Source organism: Plecotus auritus (genome assembly GCF_963455305.1).
Source record: "Plecotus auritus genome assembly, chromosome: 7".
NCBI lineage: Eukaryota > Metazoa > Chordata > Mammalia > Chiroptera > Vespertilionidae > Plecotus > Plecotus auritus.
Window position 1 is genome coordinate 45,624,480 of NC_137774.1, and position 22,792 is coordinate 45,647,271.

The window sequence follows — 22,792 nt, forward strand, 5'->3', positions numbered from 1 at the left end:
CATTGGTTCAGGAAAGAAAAAAGAGACAGAAAACCAAGCGAGTAAGGGTAGGGAAACAGTCCTGGCATGGATGATGCTTCTCATTCCGTTTCCCGCAAAGTATCTGTCTCCGTCACAGTTTGCACAGAAGTAAGAGAGGCGAGGTGTGGGGCTGACTGGATGTTCACCACGGCAACTCAAGGCAGATTTGTGGGGTAAACCACCTGGGAGAGAGGGGCGGAGTCGGGGGCGGAGCGTCCTGAGGTCCCGCCTCCGCCCGCGCACGCCGATGACGTCTCAGCGCGCCAGCACTCGAGGAGCTCTGTGGCCGGGAGAACTGCTTCCACGTGCGTATGGCTCGCGCGCGCCGTAGGGATACCCCTGCTTGCTGCACCCCATCACGACCTTCCCCAGGCCTGATTATCCCCACCAAGCCGAGCTGCGTCTGTCTGGGGCCCGCCAGCTGGCTCCAATACAGGCGTCTGTTGGACGCCGTGCTAAAGGGACTCCACGTGAACTCATGCTCTCTCCCTACAACAGAAACACACACCTGCCGACCCCCTACTTTGTGTCAGGCACTATGCTAGTTGTTGGGGGTACATCCCTGATGTAGGCAGCTCTGTCCTTGGCTTCTGTTTCACTAGGACGACAATCAAGTGGTGTAATAAAATTCCTGTGAGGGAATTATGGTATGGAGGACAATGGTGAGGGGCCCAACTTCAGAAAGGGTGATCAGCATGGGGTGGAAGGGAGAATCAGTACTGATTTGGCAGAAGCACCCTTTACCGAAATGAGGCCTGAAAGAGGGGGATGGAAGGGGATATTGGTGAGTGATGGAAATCGAGTTCAGTCCGTCGACAAGTTTTATTTAAAATTTTTTTAAATTTGTTCTCACTTGATTTTTAGAGAGAGCGGAAGGGAGGCAGGGAGGGGGAAAGAGAAATATCAATCGGTTGCCTTCCCACCTCCCCTAGGACGCAATCATACTTTCAAATCAGCTACTTGTCCTTGACTGGGAATTGAACCCGAGTCCCTTCGTGCAGCCCCACGCTCCACGCTCTAACCATTTAACCACACGGGCCACGGCTACAAATTTTCGATTTTTTTCCTTTTTTAAAAAATCCTCACCGAATCCCATTGATTTTTTAAAAAATATATTTCATTGATTTTTTACAGAGAGGAAGGGAGAGGGATAGAGAAAAACATCCATGAGAGAGAAACATCAATCAGCTGCCTCCGGCACACCCCCTACTGGGGATGTGCCCACAACCAAGGTACATGCCCTTGACTGGAATCGAACCTGGGACCCTTCAGTCCACAGGCCGACGCTCTATCCACTGAGCCAAACTGGTTAGGGCCCCATTGATATTTTTTTTTTTTTTTTTTTTGTATAGAGAGTGGAAGGGAGGGAGAGAGAGAAACATCATGTGAGAGACACATTGGTTGCCTCCATATGGGCCCTGATCAGGGCCAGGTATTGAACTGAGGTATGTGCCCTTGATTGGGAAGCGTACCCGAGAGCCTTGAGTCCATGGGCTAATGCTCTAACCACTGAGAAACTGGCCAGGATGATTATTTATTTATTTATTTATTTATTTTCTTTTTAAGCCCCAAGTATTGTCCTAAGCCTTGGTAATCCAGTGTGTTTACCAATGAAGAAAAAACAGCTACAGTCCATGCCCACATGGAGATTTTGTTCTAATGGGGAAGGTAGAGCTAAAAAAATGTCAGCCATAGTGTAACAGAAAACCGGAATAAATCAAGCAATGCTTGGGGAGTTTGGAGTCACACTTTATTCACCGGTGGGCTCAGAGAAAAATGAATTCAAATTCTAAGCAAAGCTACAAGCAGAACTTTCCTTTTTATTAAAGAAACAACCCTATGTGTGCTTAGTGTTATCTCACTGGTGGCCTTGAAAACAACACAGTTCTATCCAATTAAATACATCTGGCATGGCATGAGAGTATGGGCTTATCTAGTCTCTGGCCTAGAAGTTCAGACGCTAAGTTTATCTTCATTATTATTCAAGCAGGCTAGAAAGCAAAGTTATTATTTTTTTTTTTTAGAATAAGAGGCTGTCTTAAAAAAATAGAGAATTTCAAATAGTAGTTTTACAAAATAGGGGTTAGCCTTCTCATAAGTGCTATATAGGAAATTAAAATAGGGCCATCTGATAGTGACTACTTCAGCACGGTTTGTCAAAGACATCCATTCCAAGAAAGTGAATTTCTCCTGAAGTCTAAATAGTAAGGAGCTGGCCATGCAAATACCTATCAGGGTGAGAAAAATGCCTGCCAGAACTGAACTTGGTGAGTTAGAGGAATAGAAGAGAAGCCAGTGTTGATACATTGTGGGTGAGAAGGAGAGTTCCTAAGAACTTACCTGGGACCCAGCAAAGGGCAGGTGCACAGGGACCAAGTGTCAAGGATGTATCTACACCCAGGTCCCAGATCACTAAAGCCCGAATTTTGCAGAATTAGAACCCCCAAGGTTACATTTTCCGGTTACCTTATTTCTCTGAATGACCCTATCATTTCCCCCATCAATCCTTAATGCCTCCAAAGCCTCAGCTGTCCTTAAAACTGGAAATAGGTTCAGCAGTTAGGCTACAGTTAATGTTATTTTTTTAGGAACCTAACTCACCTCTCCAGCAAGGGACATCTGCAGAGATGTCCTCAGTCCTTCACTTCTATGTCCGTCCCTCTGGCCATGAAGATGCAGCGGCCGGCCACACTCGAAGGAAGCTGCAAGGGAAACTGCCAGAGCTGCAGAGTGTAAAGACCGAACTATGCTACAATGTGAACTGGACAGGTTGGACTAAGTATGGGATTCTTGAGGGAGGTACCCCAGTCCCCTTGCAGTGGCTCAAGGATCCTTACCCCGTCTCTCTGCAGCTGAGTCCCTCCCAAGTGCTGAGGAGATGAAGAAGCTGATATGGCTGTTTGGCTGCCCCCTGTTACTAGATGATGTTGCTCAGGAATCCTGGCTCCTTCCTGGCTCTAGTGACCTGCTGCTGGAGGTTGGGCCCAGGCAGGTGTCTCCCCTGGGGCAACTCCTTCCATGCTCAGGCACACAATTACTTTTAAACATACTGCTCACCCCTTCCACTTCATTCCTTTGCTTCCTCCTCTTGTGATCCTCAGGATATTTGTTTTTCCTTTGCTCCATCCTACTCCCTGCCTAGAAAGCCATGCTTAGTAGTATACCTTCTCGTATGGGAAGATGTCTTCGAAGACTGAGCTAACTCCCAGGCATGTTCTGGAAATAAAACAGATTGAGTTCTGATAATTGAAATCAAAGCATTTTGATGCAAAAAGGACAATTATGGTTTGCTTTGAGTGACCTTTGAAAACAACTTTATTAGTGCCCTGGTCTGAAGCTGGAGGCCATTGGTGGGGGTAGTAGAGATGGGAGATTTTGCTGGACAGCAGTGGGTAGGGCCTATCTTCTCAGCTGGGGCTCTCAGGTCCTAACCGTGGCCCACTCCTCAGGCTGAACTTCTCCACTCCGACATCCACCAACATCGTGTCAGTGTGCCAGGCCACTGGGCTGGGGGCTGGGGACCGTGTGGAGACTACCCGGCGCTACCTGCTCTCGGTGAGGTGGTAGGCCATCAGGATGGGGGATCAGGAGGAGGAGATGGGTCAGGGATAAAAGATTGGGTTCTAAACCCTACAGAAATAGTGGCAGAGACAGGGGAAGGAGCTCCTGGCTTTAGGCCTGCCCTGTTTGCAGGTTATTCACTGCTTGAGGGCACCTGGTTGAAGAGTGAATGGGACAGAAATTCCAGCCTCTGCTCTCCTCACTAACCTGTGCATCCTTACATCATGCTGGGAAGGGGAGTACTTTTCTAATATGAACAGGTGCCATATAGGCTAGCAGTGGGCTGGCCCTGCCTGGCTTGGAAGATGGAAAGTGGACCATTTTATCTATTCTTCAGCTCTCTACCCCTTGCACTCTGTGTGTCTCCACCCTCTAGTTTGCCCACCCCCCTTCAGCTGAGATGGAGGCCATTGCTCTGGCAACCCTGTATGACCGGATGACAGAGCAGCACTTCCCTCGTCCCATCCAGAGCTTCTCCATTGGGTGCATCCCAACACCCCTCGATGGCCCAATCAACATACTGGCTGAGGGCCGGCCTGCCTTGGAGAAAGCCAACCAGGAGCTAGGTAAGCAGGGAAGAAGGCCCAGGCTAGGCTAGTAGGGATGCTGAGACCTGGGAAATGGCAGTTTGAGACCAACAGTCAACTCTGGGCTTGTCTCCTAGGTCTGGCCCTAGACTCCTGGGACCTGGATTTCTACACCAAGCGCTTCCAGGAGCTGCAGCGGAACCCTAGCACTGTGGAGGCCTTTGACTTGGCTCAGTCCAATAGGTAGGGAGGAATGAGGATATCCTGATGTCTGAGCCTGTGGAGGTTGAAGGGAAAACCACAGGGACTTGCTTTCATGGCTTTCTCTTGCTTTATGGGGCCTCCCTGAGTCTGTTTGAAGTCTGGCTCCCCACCCACCCAGTAGTCTACATTCAAATCTTGGTTTTTCTCTTCACTTTGGATCTGGACAGTCCACAGTGCCAATGTTTGAAGATTATGGGAATATATTTTGATATTATCTAAGTCTGAATTGGCTGTAACTCTGCTGTTAATGCTGGTAAGAAGCATGGCAAGGCCTGAGAGATGACCTCAGGTTTCCACCCTGCCTTCTCCTCCCCATGTCATCCCCTACAGCGAGCACAGCCGACACTGGTTCTTCAAGGGCCGACTCCATGTGGATGGGCAGGAGCTGGCACAGTCACTCTTCGAGTCCATCATGAGCACCCAGGCATTCTCGAATCCCAACAACGTCCTCAAGTTCTGTGATAACAGCAGGTGGGTAGTGCCCAAGGCTGGGGTAATCTCGGGCCTAGGGGAGGGTAGGCCCTAGACCCTGGTGGGGTAAGGACAGATCCCAGGAAGGAAGCAAAGTCCAGAGCGGATGTGTCCACAGTGCAATCCAGGGGAAGGAAGTCCGATTCCTGCGGCCCGAGGACCCCACACAGCCAAGCTGCTTCCGGCAACAGCAGGGGCTGAGACATGTTGTCTTCACAGCAGAGACCCACAACTTCCCCACAGGTGAGCTGGGTCCTGGGAGGGGTAGAGCAGAGAATGCTGGGGAGTGCTCAGCTCCCAGGCCCTTGGGCTGGGCCTGGGAAAAACAATAGGACAGGATGGTTGTTTTTATTTTCAATGGGGTGGTCAGAACTTGGGTTTGTCTCTTCAGTACTCAGACCTCTGCCCTCTCTCTCCATAGGAGTAGCCCCCTTCAGTGGCGCAACCACGGGCACAGGGGGCCGGATCCGAGATGTCCAGTGCACGGGACGTGGGGCCCACGTGGTGGCTGGCACTGCTGGCTATTGCTTTGGAAATCTGCACATCCCAGGTCCCATCTCTTTCCTTTCTAGACATTTCTGCTTCCAGATTCCTTGTCCTGGCAGGCGCCGAACACTTGTATCTCTTAAGTCAAAGGTCATCCTGGGTCATCTGGGGATGGAGGGCTCTAGAGTAATTGGCTTTTCATCGACCATGGTCGTGAGGACTAGATGCCAGGGGAGACTTAGGTCACCATTCTGGCTTTGTAGAACCACAATTTGTAAACTAGTATCCACTCATCAAGAAAGTGTGGTACTGGGTCAGACTTATGACCATCACCTGCTCCCAAATCCAGTTACTTAGAAAGGCTTAACTCTGGTCTCAAGAGTCAGGGAAGGCTGGTGTGGGAGGGGAGAAATAAGACCAATGCTTCATGGAAAACTCTGTACCTTCCTAAAATAGGGCTTCCTAAAATGGAACATTCTACAGGTGTAGGTAGTCCTTGGTGGCTTAGATTCTTCCCAGAGGACTGTCTCCTCCGTTTTCCATTTTACAGTCCACCCAACTTTCTCTTTCCTCCCAGGTTACAGTCTACCCTGGGAGGATCCAAGCTTCCAGTATCCTGGGAACTTTGCCCGACCCCTCGAGGTTGCCATTGAGGCCAGTAATGGGGCTTCTGACTATGGCAACAAGTTTGGGGAACCAGTGCTGGCCGGTAAGGCTGGGAGGGCGTGGGGGATAATAGATACCTAGTACTGGAGGTGGGACGGGGTGTGTGACTGAGTGAGTGCTGAGGAAACTGGGAGGTGATCCTGTCTTTCTCCCTGTGATGTCCACACTCCAGGCTTTGCCCGCTCCTTGGGTCTCCAGCTCCCAGACAGCCAGAGGCGTGAGTGGATCAAGCCCATCATGTTTAGTGGGGGCATTGGTTCCATGGAAGCCGAGCACGTGAGCAAGGAGCCCCCAGAGTCAGGTAAGAGCCCACCAACGTTTTCCAGATCCAGCTAGCACGTGGCAGATGCAGAGGGGAATTTAGAGGATACTTCAGTGGTTAGTTTTTAATTTCCCAGCCCATGCCTCTTCTTCACAGTACAGGTGGTCAAGGCAGGTCAGGGCTGTAGGCAACGGGCCATCTCAGTCTGCGTTGCCTCTGTCTCCTGCCCAATTTACTTCTTCATGGCAGGGGCCCACGCTGCTAGGGCAAGGCAGCCAGTGTTTATTCAGTGCCTGTTATATGCCACGGGCTTTTATCTGCTAGCTCAGTTTAGTCGAGTAAACATTCATTGAACACCCATCCCATGCTAGGTCTGTGCTAGTGCTGTAATAGAATCATGATAAAGGCCAGGTCCCATTTATTGATTAGGTGACCCAGTCACATGGTTCAGAATTGCAAAGGCAAAAGAGGGTATGCAGTGAAAACGCTCCTTCCCTGACCTCCAGACACCCAGTTTCCCTCCCTGGAGATAACCAGTATTAATTAGTAACTTTTGTACCCTACCAGAGGTGCTTCCTGCATATGTAAACAGAACCATATGTATATTTGCCCCTTTTAAAAAGAATAAATAGCGTATGTGCATACACTTCTTTTTCTTTTACTACCTGTTTTATTGAGAAGTAATTTATGTACCAAAAAGCTTACCCTCTTGAAATGTACTCATTTTTAGTATATTCACAAAGTTGTACATCAACCACCACTAATTCCAGAGCATTTTCATCACCCCAGAAAGAAACCCTGTACCCGTTACAGAAGTGAATTGCTGGGTCACATGATAACTATATTCAACTTTTTAAAAAAATGGCCTGAGTGCCCAGCAGCTGTGTCTCAGTGGTTGAACCAGGAGGTCACAGTTCAATTCCCAATCAGGGCACATGCCCAGTTTGTGGGCTTGATCCCCAGTGTGGGGCGTGCAAGAAGCAATTGATCAATGATTCTCATTGTTGATGTTTCTATCTCTCCCTCTCCCTTCCTCTCTGAAATAAATTTTAAAAATATATATTTTAAAAATAAAAAATGGCCCCAACAGTGCAGCATTTTACATCCCCCTTATGAGGGTCCCAATTTCTCCAAATCCTCACCAACACTTGTTATTAGCTTTCTATTTGATTATAGTCATCATAGTGTGCATAAAGTGATATCTTATTGTTGTTTTGATTTACATTTCATATATTGACCATTTGTATATCTTCTTTGGAGAAATGTCTATTTAGATCCTTTGCCCTTTTTATTTTTATTTTTTTTTTTATTTTTTTTTTAAATATATTTTATTGATTTTTTACAGAGAGGAAGGAAGAGGGATAGAAAGTTAGAAACATCGATGAGAGAGAAACATTGATCAGCTGCCTCTTGCACACCCCCTACTGGGGATGTGCCCGCAACCAAGTTACGTGCCCTTGACCGGAATCGAACCTGGGACCTTTCAGTCTACAGGCCGACGCTCTATCCACTGAGCCAAACCGGTTTTGGCTAGATCCTTTGCCCTTTTTAAATTGGGTTATTTGGCTTTTTTGTTTTTATTGATTTTTTTACAGAGAGGAAGGGAGAGGGATAGAGAGTTAGAAACATCGAAGGGAGAGAAACATCGATCAGCTGCCTCCTGTACACCTCCCACTGGGGATGTGCCCACAACCAAGGTACATGTCCTTGACTGGAATTGAACCTGGGACCTTTCAGTCTGCAGGCCGATGCTCTATCCACTGAGCCAAACCAGTTAGGGCTTGTCTTTTTTTTATAGAGTTGTAAGAGTTCATTACATATTCTGGATACTAGACCCTTATCAGATAGATACATGGTTTGCAAATACTTTCTCCCATTTTGTGGGTTGTCTTTTTACTTTCTATATGGTATCCTCTGAAGCACAAATGTTTTTAATTTTGGTAAAATATAATTTAATTTTTCTTTTGCTACTTGTGGTTTTAATGTCATGACCAAGAAACCATTGCCTAAGCCCGTGGTCGGCAAACTGCGGCTCGTGAGCCACATGCGGCTCTTTGGCCCCTTGAGTGTGGCTCTTCCACAAAATACCATGGCCTGGGCGAGTCTATTTTGAAGAATTGGCATTAGAAGAAGTTTAAGTTTAAAAAATTAGGCTCTCAAAAGAAATTTCAATAATTGTACTGTTAATATTTGGCTCTGTTGACTAATGAGTTTACTGACCACTGGCCTAAGCCAAGGTCATGAAGATTTACTTGTATGTTTTCTTATAATATTTTTATAGCTTTTAGCTCTTGCATTGAGGTCTCTGACTTTTTAAATTAATTTTTTAAATATTTTTAATTGATTTTTTACAGAGAGGATGTGAGAGGGATAGAGAGTTAGAAACATCGACGAGAGAGAAACACTGATCAGCTGCCTCCTGCACACCCCCCACCGGGGATGTGCCTGCAACCAAGGCACATGCCCCCGACCGGAATCGAACCTGGGACCCCTCAGTCCGCAGGTCGATGCTCTATCCACTGAGCCAAACCGGTTAGGGTAGTGGTCAGCAAACCGAGGCTCGAGAGCCACATGCAGCTCTTTGGCCCCTTGAGTGTGGCTCTTCCACAAAATACCACATGCGGGCGCGCACATACAGTGTGATTGAAACTTCGTGGCCCATGCACAGAAGTCGGTTTTCGGCTCTCAAAAGAAATTTCAGTCATTGTACTGTTGATATTTGGCTCTGTTGACTAATGAGTTTGCTGACCACTGGGTAAGGGCTTTAAATTAATTTTTATCTTAATTTATAAAACTTCATTTTCTCATATGTGGCTATCCAGTAGTCCCAACACTACCTTTTGAAAAGACTTTTCTTATCCCATTGAATTGTCTTGGGACTCTTGTCAAAAATAACTTGGCCAGCTTTAGCTGGTTTGGCTCAGTCAGAGCATCAGCCTGTAGACTGAAAGGTCCCAGGTTCGATTCTGGTCAAGAGCAGATGCCTGGGTTGCAGGCTCAATCCCCAGTAGGGGCATGCAGGAGGTAACCGATCAATGATTCTCTCTCATCATTGATATTTCTACCTCTCTCCCGCTCTTCCTTCCTCACTGAAATCAATAAAAATATATATTTTTAAAAATCAGTTGGCCATAAATGTATGGATTTGTTTGTGGACTCAACAGTTCCAGTGCATTGACCTATATATCCTATAGATCTCTATCTATCCTTATGATAGTACCACAATCTTGATTACTGTAGCTTTGTAGTGAATTTTAAAAGCAGAAGTGTTGTTTGGCTGTTTGAAATCCCTCTTATTTCCATAGACATTTTAGGATCAGCTGATCAATTTCTGTGAAAAAGGTGACTGATTGTGTTGATTCTACAGATCTTTTGGGGGAGTATTGCTATCAAAACAATATTAATTCTTTCAGTCTATGAACATGAGATCTCTTTCAATTTATTTAAATTTATCTTATAATTTATTTATCTTATAAGTTTTACATTTTTATTGTTAAATTTATTTCTAAGTAATTTATTCTTTTTGATGCTATTGTTAATGGGTGTGCATACTTCTGTACTTGGCTTTTTTTCACTTAGCAATATATTTTGGAGATCATTTCATACTGATGCAGTCATATTACTTCATTATATTCATATGTAATTCTTTTCTTTAGTGGCTTAGTGTTTCATTGTGTGGATATACCAAAATTTTATTTTATTTTATTTTTTATTTTTTTATTTTTTTTACCAAAATTTTATTTAATCAGTTCTCTATTGTTACCATTTAAATTATTTCCTAAATTTGGTAATACAAATAATGCTGCAGTGTTTAATTTTGGACATAGGTGATTCTGTACCTGTGCAAATAAATCTGGAGGATAAATTCCTCTAAGTGTATTTATCCAATCAAAGAATATGTGTGTTTGTAATTTTGATTGTTCTATCCTAATATCAGCTTTCCTTTGTCCTCACACTTCTTCATACTCATACTTCTTTTAATTGCTTCCTCAGTGTTCTGAGTCTTCCTCCTTCCTTGCAGGCATGGATGTTGTAAAGGTTGGGGGTCCTGTCTACAGGATTGGAGTGGGGGGTGGAGCTGCTTCGTCTGTACAGGTAAGTAGGAATAGCTGCAGATGCGGACTTCATGATATTGCCAGGCCCAGTGTGCACACAGTGGGAGCCCCTAAGCCCCCTGAGCTGAGCTATGCCATACGTTCCCGCAGGTGCAGGGAGACAACGCCAGTGACCTGGACTTCGGGGCTGTGCAGCGGGGAGACCCAGAGATGGAACAGAAGATGAACCGTGTGATCCGGGCTTGTGTGGAGGCCCCCAGGGGAAACCCCATCTGCAGCCTCCATGACCAGGGTGCTGGTGGCAATGGTGAGAGAAGGGGTTGGCCCATCTGGTCTCCTGCCAGGTTTGGGTTAGGAAGAGGCATCAAGAATCTGCAGCGAACCATGCAGCTCTGGTCTCCACCCCCTACACTGTGTGGACAGGCTGAGGGTTGGGGCATGGGAGCCTGCTGCCATGGGACAGTGGGTGGTGCGGGTGTAGCAGTGATTCACACAGGGACACACAGAACTTGGAGGCCAGGGACTGCCCTTTGTGTGCCTGGTGCTGACCAGACCCAGATCACTACCTCTTCCTGCAACCCTCTCACCAGGCAACGTCCTAAAGGAGCTGAGCGACCCGGCTGGAGCCATTATTTATACCAGCTGCTTCCAGGTGAGTCTCATCCCGGAAGTCTGGCCATCAGAATCTCTCCAGCCCAGCCTGCCCACATGAAACTTGGGAGTACCCACTGACCCTTCTCTTTCTTCCTCCTCCATGGTGTGCAGCTCGGGGACCCAACCCTGAACGCCCTGGAAATCTGGGGGGCTGAGTACCAAGAGTCTAATGCGCTTCTGCTGAGGCCCTCAGACCGGGACTTCCTGCGTCGTGTCAGTGCCCGGGAACGCTGCCCAGCTTGCTTTGTGGGCACCATCACTGGAGACAGGAGAGTGAGTTGGCCCCTGTAGCAGACACTGTGGGTGGGCTTGAGCTGCTTAGGTACAGCTGGTGGCAAACATGTTATGGGGAGCAGGGTGTGGGAAGCAGAAAGGGCTAGGAACTCACGAGGGGTAACCAAACAGCGTGGAAGAGCTTTCTGCCCTGCTTTCGGAAGTACTCCCTGTAGTGGTCATCGTCTCATTCCCTCTGGGCACCGTGCCTGTGGTCTACAGATAGTGCTGGTGGATGATCGGCAGTGTCCTGTGGGAAGAAATGGCCAGGGAGATGCCCCCTTGATGCCTAACACAACCCCTGTGGACCTGGAGCTGGACTGGGTGCTGGGCAAGATGCCTCGGAAGGTACGTGGGGTTGGGGAAGAGGCTGAGTTTCCCCTCTCCTGGCCCTTTCACCCTACCTGTGCTTTGTCACCTGTGTGCCAGCCTTTCCCCAGGTGCTTACACCCCGATTGCCATCTGTGTTGCAGGAGTTCTTCCTCCAGAGGACTCTCCCTTTGCTGCAGCCTCTGGTCCTGCCTCCGGGGCTGAGCGTACACCAGGCCCTGGAGCGGGTCCTGAGGTTGCCTGCTGTGGCCAGCAAGCGCTACCTCACCAACAAGGTCCTCCCTGCACTACTGCCCTGGCACTCAGCCCTCTGCACTCTTCCCCCAGCTCACCCACCCCTAGCCTCCCATCCTTGGGGACTGCTGTGGGGTTCACCAGACCCAAGGGAGACGGGGCAGGGCAGCCACCCTCATGGCCTCTGGTCTGCATGGGTCAAGGCAAGCCAGGCCTCCCACCACCTCTGTGTCCTTGTCCCTTGTGCTCTTGCCAACCCCACCTGGTTCCACAGGTGGACCGCTCCGTGGGTGGCCTGGTGGCCCAGCAGCAGTGTGTCGGACCCCTGCAGACTCCTCTAGCAGACGTGGCAGTTGTGGCACTGAGTCACCAGGAGCTCGTAGGGGCTGCCACAGCCCTGGGAGAGCAGCCGGTCAAGAGCCTGCTGGACCCCAAGGCTGCTGCCCGGCTGGCTGTGGCCGAGGCCCTCACCAACCTGGTGTTTGCTCTAGTCACTGACCTCCGGGTGAGTCCCCCACAGCTTCTGCCTGGAGCCCTGGCCTTTGGGACACATCCACATCCACCATTCAGTTACCCTGCTGCCCTTCATGCTGTGGCCTCCCAGCCCAGACTTCCCATCTCTCTTCCCCTCTAATGCCAAGTCTCTGCCACTTCCCAGGATGTGAAGTGCAGTGCGAACTGGATGTGGGCAGCCAAGCTCCCAGGGGAGGGGGCGTCTCTGGCCGATGCCTGTGAGGCTATGGTGGCAGTGATGGCGGCCCTGGGGGTGGCAGTGGACGGTGGCAAGGACTCCCTCAGCATGGCAGCCCGGGTTGGCTCTGAGACTGTGTTGGCTCCTGGTGAGGTCTGGGGGCCACTGGGAGAGGGATGGGACCTTCCTTGTGGGTCCGGGCTGGCACCTTACTCTCTTACTTCTTGCTCCATAGGGTCACTGGTCATCTCAGCCTATGCTGTCTGTCCAGACATTACAGCCACTGTGACCCCAGACCTCAAGTGTCCTGGAGGGAGAGGTATGGGTTCTTCCCCTCCTCACTGCATTGTGTATTCAGAGCCCCGTTCTTTGTTTGGGTCTCTATGGTGAATGCTAACCAACCCTTGCCACGTCCTGCCCCATCTCCGCACAGGGTCTGCGGTACTTTCTGGGACTAGGTCTGAGTGTCCCAACACCTGTTGGAACTTGGGTGCTCATGAGCACCGCAGGGAGGGGTTCCCCTGAGCCATCCATCTCCCCTCACCCCTTCCCTGTCTCTCCAGGCTGTCTGCTGTACGTGCCCCTGAGTCCTGGGCAGCACCGGCTGGGGGGCACAGCCCTGGCCCAGTGCTTCTCCCAGCTTGGTGAGGAACCTCCCAACCTGGACCTTCCTGAAAACTTGGTGTGTGCCTTCAGCATCACCCAGGGGCTGCTGAGAGGTGAGTGAGGCCCTGGTGCAGGTGGGTATGGCCAGCAGTGGCAGCATTCCCCAGCTGAGCATGTGAAGGTGGGCAAGAGGGAGCAGTCACTCTCCTCTCTGGCTCTCTGTGTGTGCCCACGTTCTCACACATACTCTCTACCCATAGCAGGGGCGTGGTTTGGCCTCTGAGGTTGCTGAGTTTTTTTCCTCTTCCTCCAGACCGCCTCCTCTGCTCAGGCCATGATGTCAGTGATGGGGGTCTCATCACCTGCCTGCTAGAGATGGCCTTTGCTGGGAATTGTGGTATAGAGGTGGATGTGCCTGCCTCTGAGGTCGATGGTGAGGAGCACAGTGTCCAGACTCAGGCGTGAGCTGCCTGCCCCACCCTGCAGACCCCGTGTCCTGTTAAAAAATATAGTGTCTCCAACTCCTTTTCCCCTGAGTCCCTTGCTGTCTTCTCTGACCACTGAGCCAGGTGGCACCCACTGTTCTGACTGTATCCCAGTCTCATAGACCTCACCCCACCCCAGTCCCTGCCTCCACTCCCTCAATCCTCAGTCATACCCCCTGACTACCTGAGTCATATCAGTACTCGAGTCCCCCTGACGCCCCCGTTGCTCTCCCAGTGCTGCCTGTGCTGTTCGCTGAGGAGCCAGGGCTGGTACTGGAGGTGCAGGAGACAGACCTGGCCCAGGTGCTAAAGCGCTACCAGGGTGCTGGCCTCCACTGCCTGGAGCTGGGCCACACGGGCCACCTCGGGCCCCATGCCATGGTGAGGAAGAGCGGGATGTGGAGGGGGTGTGGCTCACCTCCAGCCTCAGAGGGGCCCAGGTTGGGCGTCTTTGCCCTTGGCCTCTGATAGATTTGTCCCTCTCTAGGTCCGGGTGTCAGTGAACGGGGCTATGGCTCTGGAGGAGCCTGTTGGGCAGCTGCGAGCCCTCTGGGAAGAGACGAGTTTCCAGCTGGACCGGCTGCAGGCAGAGCCGAGCTGTGTGGCAGAGGAGGAACAAGGGCTGAGGAAGCGGACAGGGCCCCGCTACTGCCTGCCCCCCAGCTTTCCCAAAGCGTCTGTGCCCCACGAGCCTGGTGAGGAAGTGTGTGCAGAGCCTTGGCTTCCTGTGCACCTTGGGCCTGGAGGCCCAGGCCTGCTCTGCAAAAGGTGTCTGGGGGCCTTGGCCAGTTAACTCAGTTAGAGCATCGTCCTGACACACCAAGGTTTCGGGTTTGATTTCTGTTCAGAGCACATACAAGAAGCAACCAATGAATATATAAATAAGTGAAAAAACAAATCTCTCTCTCTCTCTCTCTCACTCTACCTTCCTCTCTCTAAAATCAATAAGTAAAAATTTAGGGATAAAAAGGTATCTGGGCCGAGACCAGTTTGGCTCAGTGGATAGAGCATCGGCCTGCGGACTGAAGGGTCCCGGGTTCGATTCCGGTCAAGGGCATGTACCTTGGTTGCGGGCACGTCCCCAGTGGGGGGGGGTGCAGGAGGCAGCTGATCGATGTTTCTCTCTCATCAATGTTTCTAACTCTCTATCCCTCTCCCTTCCTCTCTGTAAAAAATCAATAAAATATATATAAAAAAAAAGGTATCTGGGGGTTGGGTGGGAAGTGGCCCTCTAGAATAGACACTTCTCCCCCCCAGGTGGCCCCACCCCCCGAGTCGCCATCTTACGAGAGGAGGGCAGTAACGGAGACCGAGAGATGGCCGATGCCTTCCACTTGGCTGGGTTCGAGGTGAGCAGTGAGCCTGGCAGAGCTGGGGATGGGCCTCAGACTGTGTGTCCTCTGACACTTCCCCTCCCCATCCTGCCAGGTGTGGGATGTGACCATGCAAGACCTCTGCTCGGGGGCAATCAAGCTGGACACGTTCCGCGGTGTGGCCTTTGTGGGTGGCTTCAGCTACGCAGATGTCCTGGGCTCTGCCAAAGGTCAGCGTGCAGCCTCTGCCCACTTCCTTCCCTCACGTTCCTGAGGCGGTGCCTTGGCTCCCCTCTTTCTAGGCTGGGCCTGGGCCTCTCACCTCCACAAGGCCAGGGGAGAGGGCACTCATTCTAGGCCAGATGCCTCACTTAAATGAGGCAGGTGGCCAGGTGGGGCGGTGCCACCTTGGCTGGAGGGCACATGCCCTGTCTAACCTCCAGGAGATTGTGCTGTGGGAGAGCTGGCTCAGCATGGTTCAATCCTTCTGTGTTTCAAGAGAAGCCAGAAATCCAGATTTTCATATGAAATCTTATTTTTAAATATTAAGCAACTAAATAAAAATTTTTGAAAATGCTCTGCTGGTCCAGCAAAAAGCTTCTCATGGGCCATGTCTGGCCCAGCAATTGGCAATATGAATTAAGCAGATAAACCCATTTCTTCCCCTATACTTGCCCTGAGCTCTGCAGAGGGGGCGGGCCTGAGGGCAGGTAACAGTGCATGTTAGCAGGGAAAAGCAGCCATCTCCCTTCATTCCAAGTCTCACCCCACCTGTCCTGTTCCCTCCTAGGGTGGGCAGCTGCCGTGACCTTTCATCCACAGGCCGGGGCTGAGCTGAGGCGCTTCCGGAAGCGGCCAGACACCTTCAGCCTGGGCGTGTGTAACGGCTGTCAGCTGCTGGCTCTGCTGGGCTGGGTGGGAGGCAACCCCACCGAGGAGGAAGAGGAGATGGGCCATGACTCCTGGACAGCCCAGCCCGGCCTCCTGCTTCGCCACAACCTGTCTGGGCGTTTTGAGTCTCGCTGGGCCAGTGTGCGTGTGGGGCCCGGGCCAGCCCTGATGCTCCGAGGGATGGAGGGTGCCGTGCTGCCTGTGTGGAGCGCCCATGGTGAAGGTGAGGTGACTGAAAGGCAGGGGGGAGTGTCTGAGGGCCGAGGTGGGGAGAGGGCATGAAGCAGCTTTGCTCTTGCTCCCCTTCTTCCCTCCCAGGTTACATGGCATTTTCTTCTCCGGAACTCAAAGCCCAGATCGAGGCCAAGGGCTTGGCTCCACTGCACTGGGCAGACGATGACGGGAATCCCACAGAACAGTACCCCCTCAATCCCAACGGGTCCCCAGGGGGCGTGGCTGGTGTCTGCTCTCTTGATGGCCGCCACCTGGCCCTCATGCCTCATCCTGAGCGGGCTGTGAGGCTCTGGCAGTGGGCATGGCAGCCCCCTCCGTTCGACACTCTCACCACCTCCCCCTGGCTCCAGCTCTTCATCAATGCCTGGAACTGGACCCGGGAAGGAGGCTGCTGAGCCGCCAGGAGTCTCATCTGGCCTCATGGTTTGTCCCTGGGGTGCTGCTGCTACCTCGTCACCTTCAGAAGCACCCCACATTATATTCAAATGTGTCTTGGACAGATAAGGACCAAAATGCAAAAATACCCCTCAGCTAATTTTATTAATCTGCCCATTTTTGCCTTATGTTGTTGGGTCTGTTTTCAGTTTTTCTGCTGTAATATATTTTATCCTTCATGAGCCCAGGAAGCAACATGTGGTTCAGAGAAAAGAATCTGCAATAGAAAATTAGAATTCTCGGGGGAGAGGGGGCGCGCGCATTCCATTGACCTACTTCCCTTCACCACGGGTGGTGCTTCATGTCACTCACCTGGCTTGGAGGGATTTTTTTTTTTAATATATTTTTTACAGAGAGGAAGGGAGAAGGATAGAGAGTTAGAAACATCAATCAGCTGCCTCCTGCACACCCCCTATTGGGGATGTGCCCACAACCAAGGTACATGCACTTGACCGGAATTGAACCTGGGACCCCTTCAGTCCGCAGGCCGACGCTCTGTCCACTGAGCCAAACCAGCCAGGGCTCAGAGGGATGTTTTCCGGCCCCTTCCTCATCGCTGAGGTTTAGAGGGTGGAGCTATACAAAAGCATGCAAGTCCGGATGTCTGCATTCTTAATCTGAAAAATAGCAGCTTTCTGGATTCCTCGTTAAAAATGCAGCGTTGTGTACATGTAAGCAGTTGTTGGAAGAGTTTCTCTGACAGGGTCTCTGGCCTCTGAACTCAGTATTCCTAATTTTGCTTCTAATTTAACAGCTTCCTTCCTGGCAGAAGTGGTCAGCACTTTCATCTCTACAACTGAGCCTTAACCATTCTATTAATATCGGGTGATTAGTTACAGTGCCAAGCGCTGTCATTGCCCCAGGGAATTTATGTCTAATGGAATTTAAAACAGTAGCTGAATGTGGCATTTACCATGAGCCAAGCATGTGCCAGGCAGTTTATATGTATCTAAATTATTTCTCTCAAAATTTAGCAAGGTACTAGCCCTATTTCTTAAAAAAAAGAAGAAAGAATTGAAGTTAAATTGCCTAGAGGTCACACAGCTGTAAGCGGCAGAGCTAGGCCCATGCTCGCTCGTGCTGCATCTTCAGCCCACTGTCCTGCAGTCACATTTCTTGGCAGCAGCATTATCAAGAGTTCCTGCTGACAGCTACCCTTTGCTTCCTTTACTCACAGGACTGTGTGTAGAAGTCACTTCCTGTGACCTCTGTTATACAACTCAAGTTCATTTGCCCCTAAATAGTTCAACATCTTTTTTTTAATAATATATTTTTATTTATATCCGAGAGGAAGGGAGAGAGAGATAGAAACATCAATGATGAGAGAGATCATTGATCAGTTGCCTCCTACACGACCCCTACTAGGGATAGAGCCCCCAACCCCGGGCATGGGCCCTGACTGGGAATCGAACCATGACCTCCTGGTTTATAGCTCAATGCTCAACCACTGAGCCACATGGGCTGGAACAAGCAATTTCAATAAAGTATCTTTTAGGGCAAGCTCAGGGTCCCTGGGAGCCCATAGCAGGGAATGCAGCCCAAACTTTTAGGTTCAAGGAAGGATTCCTGGGATTAGCTGAGACCTGAGGAATGAGTAGCAGCTTATTACAGGAAAGGGAAGTGAGGGTACTCTAGGAAAGAATATTTGCAAAGCCTCAGAAGTGAGCAATAGTGAGTTAAGGAATTGAACAAATGTGGGTATGTCTGGAACACTAACGATAAATGAGACAGGCACTAACAGAGCATGTTAAGGAATCTGGACTTTATCCTAAGAGCAATGGGAAACCATGTGAAGGGGTTTATATAGAGGACTAGAGGCCCGGTGCATGGCATTCGTGCACTTGGCAGGGGGTTGGGGGGTCCCTCAGCCTGGCCTGTGGCCTCTCACAGTACAGGAGCCTTGGGGGGGGGGGCGGGGGCGGGGATGTCTGACTGATGGCTTAGCACTGCTGCCGCTACTGTGCTCACCAGCTGTGAGCCCAGCTTAGGGCTTCTGGCTGTGCCGCGCTCCCCCTGTGGGAGTGCACTGACCACCAGGGGGCAGCTCCTGCATTGAGCATCTTCCCCCTGGTGGTCAGTGTGCATCATAGTCATTCTGCCATTTGGTCAATTTGCATATTAGCCTTTTATATAGGATAAACATTTAGGTTTGCATTTTTTTTAAATATATTTTTATTGATTTCAGAGAGGAAAGGAGAGAGAAACATCAATGATGAGAGAATCACTGATTGGCTGCCTCCTGCTTACCCCACACCAGGATGGAGCCTGCAACCCGGGCATCTGCCCTGACTGGGAATCAAACCATGACCTCCTAATTCATAGGTCGACACTCAACCACTGAGCCATGCCAGCCAGGCTCGGTTTGCATTTTTGAAAGATCACTCCAGCTACAGAGGAGAAAGGAGAGGATGTGGGGAATTCAATATGAAGGCTTTGCAGTATCCAGGTAGAAATAATGCTGGCCAGGACTGGGGTCGTGGCAGTGGATATGGAAAGAAATGGAAGGATTTGAGAGACATTTAGAGGTAGAATCTTTAGGATCTGGATGTGAGGAGAGAAAGAGAAGAGCCAATCAATGCTCAGACTACTTGCTGTGTTCATTGGTGAGTGGTAATTCCATCAGCTGTAATAGGAACGCAGTAGATGGCACATGTTTGGGAGAAAGATGTGCTTTGCTTAGGCTGTGTTAAGTTTGAGGCATTGGTGGGGCATGAATTAGGGGTATCCAGGAGGCAGTCAGAAGAGGTCTTGGGGCCCTAACTGGTTTGGCTCAGTGGATAAAGCATTAACTTTCAGACAGAAGGGTTCCAGGTTTGATACCCAGTCAGGGCACATGCTGGGGTTGCCCGCTTGACCCCCAATAGTGGGTGTGCAGGAGGCAGCCGATTAATAATTCTCTCTCATCATTGATGTTTCTATCTCTCCTTCCTTCCTCTCTGAAATCAATTCCGGACAATGGGAAACTTTTATGAAGTGTCTATATATATATATATATATATATATGTGTCTATATATATATATATATATATATATATATACACACACACACATATATATACATACAATTCCGGACAATGGGAAACTTTTATGAAGTGTCTATATATATATATATATATATACACATATATACATATAAGTGTCTATATATATATATATATATATATATATATATATAGACACTTCATAAAAGTTTCCCATTGTCCGGAATTGTGTGTGTGTGTGTGTGTGTATATATATATATACACTTCATAAAAAAAGAGATCTTGGGTGTGGGAGGCACTGATATATGCATGGGTAAGGTTATCTAGGAGGAGTGTGTAGGGTCTGGTAACGCAACATTTAAGGGGTTGGCAGAAAAGGGGGAGACTGAGAAGAAATGGCACTGCTAACTTTACAGTCTAACCAGTTGACTGGCTTAGCTTCCCACTGTGTGAATCACTGGAGTATCCTGGGATGTCCCTGGGAAGGTATCCAGGGCAACAGAAGACACTATAGAGGCCAGCCTGTTCTCCTTGACCACTGAATCCTAGCTCTGCTGACCTTGTCTTCACCCAACCTCTCTTCCTTACATCCTTTCCCAACATAGTACAGACAGCTCTCCCCACTCCCAAATACCTCACCTATACAAGGAAATGGCTTTGACTAAGTAAAGCAGGTGAAAAGAGCCAAATTAAGAAGCATTTTGGAGTCTGGGACCCCTCAGACTCCCAGTGGCACCTTCTCGGAGGTTCCAGGGGAAGGGATGGGACATTCCAACTGGGTTGGAGACATAGGGATCCTTGTTGGGGTTGCAGCTCAAGAAAACCCCGTCTTACCCTTGAGAATATGACCTGCCTCCCTCTCCATGAGAATCCATCAGGTTTTGAAGAGCTGTGATGGGAACTCGTCCTCTATAAGCTTAGTGCAGACCCTCACCACCTTGAACTTGGGATAGTATAATGGGTTCTTATTCTATTTCACTTCCAACTGGTCTAACACTAGACATACTACTACTATACAATTCTGGTGCTGACCATCAGGAGTTAGCATCAGATCCCATAAGTTAAGGACTCAGTTTTCTATAAGACTGCCCTAATTTCAGATGCCAGCCATAAATCTCATGGGTTCCCAGGCTGTCCACATATTCAGGGGTTCCTGCCATCCTCACAGGTTCAGTAATTACAAGAATAACTCAGAACTCAGGGAACTGCTGTACTTATGATTACCATTTCATTGTCAGAATATACATCGGCAAGGTCTGGAAGGGTCCCAGAAGCATGCCCTTTTTCCCTGGAGTAAGGTTGCACCACCCTCCTGGCACATTAATGTGTTTACCAACCAAGAAGTTTCCCTGAGCTTCAGTGTCCAGAATTTTTATTGGGGTTTTATTGGTTTGTTAACAAGTGGCTCAAAGTGCTAACCCTCTTATCACATGGTTGTTTTTTCTGATGTGGCCTCCCCCATCCTGATTCTTTCCTTTGCATAAACTATCTAATCATCTCATTAGTATAAACTATCGGGGCCCATTATGAGTAACAAAGAACTTCTATTGCTTGGGAAATTCCAAGGATTTAGAATTTCCCTCCTAGGAACCATAGACAGTCAAGTTCTTTATTGTACAACATTTCTTAACTTTTCTATTATTTTTATTTATTGATTTTTTTTTTTTAGAGAGAGAGAGAGAACTGATTTGTTGTTCCACTTATATATGTATTCATTGATTGCTTTTTAAAAAAATATTTTTAAAAATATATTTTTATTGATTTCAGAGAGGAAGGAAGGAAGGAGAGAGAGAAACATCAATGATGGGAGAATCATTGATCAGCTGCCTCCTGCAAGCCCCCTACTGGGGATCCAGCCCACAACCTGGGCATGTGCCCTTGACTGGAATCGAACCTGGGAACTTTCAGTTCGTTGGCCGACGCTCTATCCACTGAGCCAAGCAGGATAGGGCTAAAATATTTTTTTTATTGATTTCAGAGAGGAAGGGAGAGGGAGAGAGAGATAGAAACATCAGTGATGAGAGAGAATCATTGACTGGCTGCTTCCTGCACACCTCACTCTGGGGATTGAGCTCTCAATCTGGGCATGTGCCCTGAGCAGCAATAGAACTGTGACCTCTGAGCCACTCCAGTCTGGGGCCCTTTGCCCATTTTTTAAATTGTGTAGAGTTTTGTTTTTTTTTTAGTGTTAAGTTTTATTTATGCCCTTGACTGGAATTGAACCCAGAACCCTTTGGTTGGCAGGGTTGGTGCTCTATCCATTGAGCCAGAGCATGGTGTTGAGTTTTATAAGTTGCTTATAAATTTTGAATATTAACCCCTTATCAGATGTATCATTGTGAATATGTTCTCCCATTCAGTGGGTTGTCTTTTCATTTTGTTGATGGTTTCCTTTATTATGAAAAAACTATTTTTTATATTTTATTTTTTGCAAAAACTTTTTAATTTTATGTAGTCTCATTTATTTTTTCTTTTGTTTCCCTTGCCTGAGGAGATATAGCAGAAAAAAATGTTGTTACAATAAATGTCCAAGATTTTACTGCCTATGATTTCTGGTTTAGAGTCTAACATTTAAGTCTCTAGTGCATTTTGAGTTTATTTCTGTATATGGTGTCAGAAGGTGGTCTAGTTTCTTTCTTTTCTTTTCTTTTCTTTTTTTTTGCACATATCTGTTCAATTTTCCCAACACCATTTATTTACTAGACTATCTTTACCCCATTGTATGTTATTGCCTCCTTTGTCAAATGTTATTTGACCATTAAGGTATGGGTGGGTTTATTTCTGGGCTCTCTATTCTGTTCCTTGGTGTTAATTAGTAAATAACCTCCTGTCTCTTAAACAACATCCACTCAATACATATTTATGGACCAGGCCCTGTATAATCCAGGGGGAAGCTAAAGGTGAAAGACAGATATGGTCCCTGCCCTCCTGATGCTTAGAATTTACTGAGTATTAGCATTATAATACAGTGCCTGCAGTGGGAACAGAAAGGCCAAGAGCCACAGGAACCCTCAGGAGCAGCTAGCCAGGAAAGGGGGGAAAGCAAGTTCTAGGCAGAGGACACATGTGCAAAAGCCCAGAGGCATGAAAGGGTTTGAATCAATCAAGAGGCTGATGGAAGTTCAAAGCGCCTTGCATATAGAGTATGAGGGGGAGGAGGATGGTGAGATATGGATGGCTGTGGGTGACAGCTACAGAATTATCCCAAATACGAGGACACACTGTCCTCCTCAAACACTGTCTTCATGATAATCAGGTTCTTTCCTAGAAACCTCCTGTGGCTATCACTAACTGCCACAAGACCCCTGGCATCTCTCTGAGGCAGTTTACTCATGTAAAGTGGGGGGTACGA

General features: G+C 48.7%; 1 protein-coding gene across 1 annotated transcript; it reads left to right on the forward strand.

Annotated features, from left to right (window-relative positions):
- Nucleotides 1-261: 261 nt before the first annotated feature.
- Nucleotides 262-16,644, forward strand: PFAS (phosphoribosylformylglycinamidine synthase). Its single transcript, XM_080680112.1, has 28 exons — nt 262-326; nt 2,610-2,790; nt 2,874-3,009; nt 3,471-3,576; nt 3,959-4,148; nt 4,247-4,352; nt 4,704-4,844; nt 4,963-5,087; nt 5,266-5,394; nt 5,908-6,039; nt 6,169-6,297; nt 10,280-10,353; nt 10,464-10,620; nt 10,904-10,965; nt 11,079-11,240; nt 11,463-11,588; nt 11,714-11,845; nt 12,079-12,309; nt 12,463-12,643; nt 12,731-12,814; nt 13,059-13,214; nt 13,415-13,534; nt 13,822-13,967; nt 14,074-14,281; nt 14,844-14,935; nt 15,015-15,129; nt 15,690-16,013; nt 16,109-16,644. Exons 2-28 carry the CDS (start codon nt 2,649-2,651, stop codon nt 16,417-16,419), a joined length of 4,017 nt encoding a protein of 1,338 aa, XP_080536238.1. The 5' UTR covers nt 262-326; nt 2,610-2,648; the 3' UTR covers nt 16,420-16,644.
- The last annotated feature ends 6,148 nt before the right edge of the window (nt 16,645-22,792 follow it).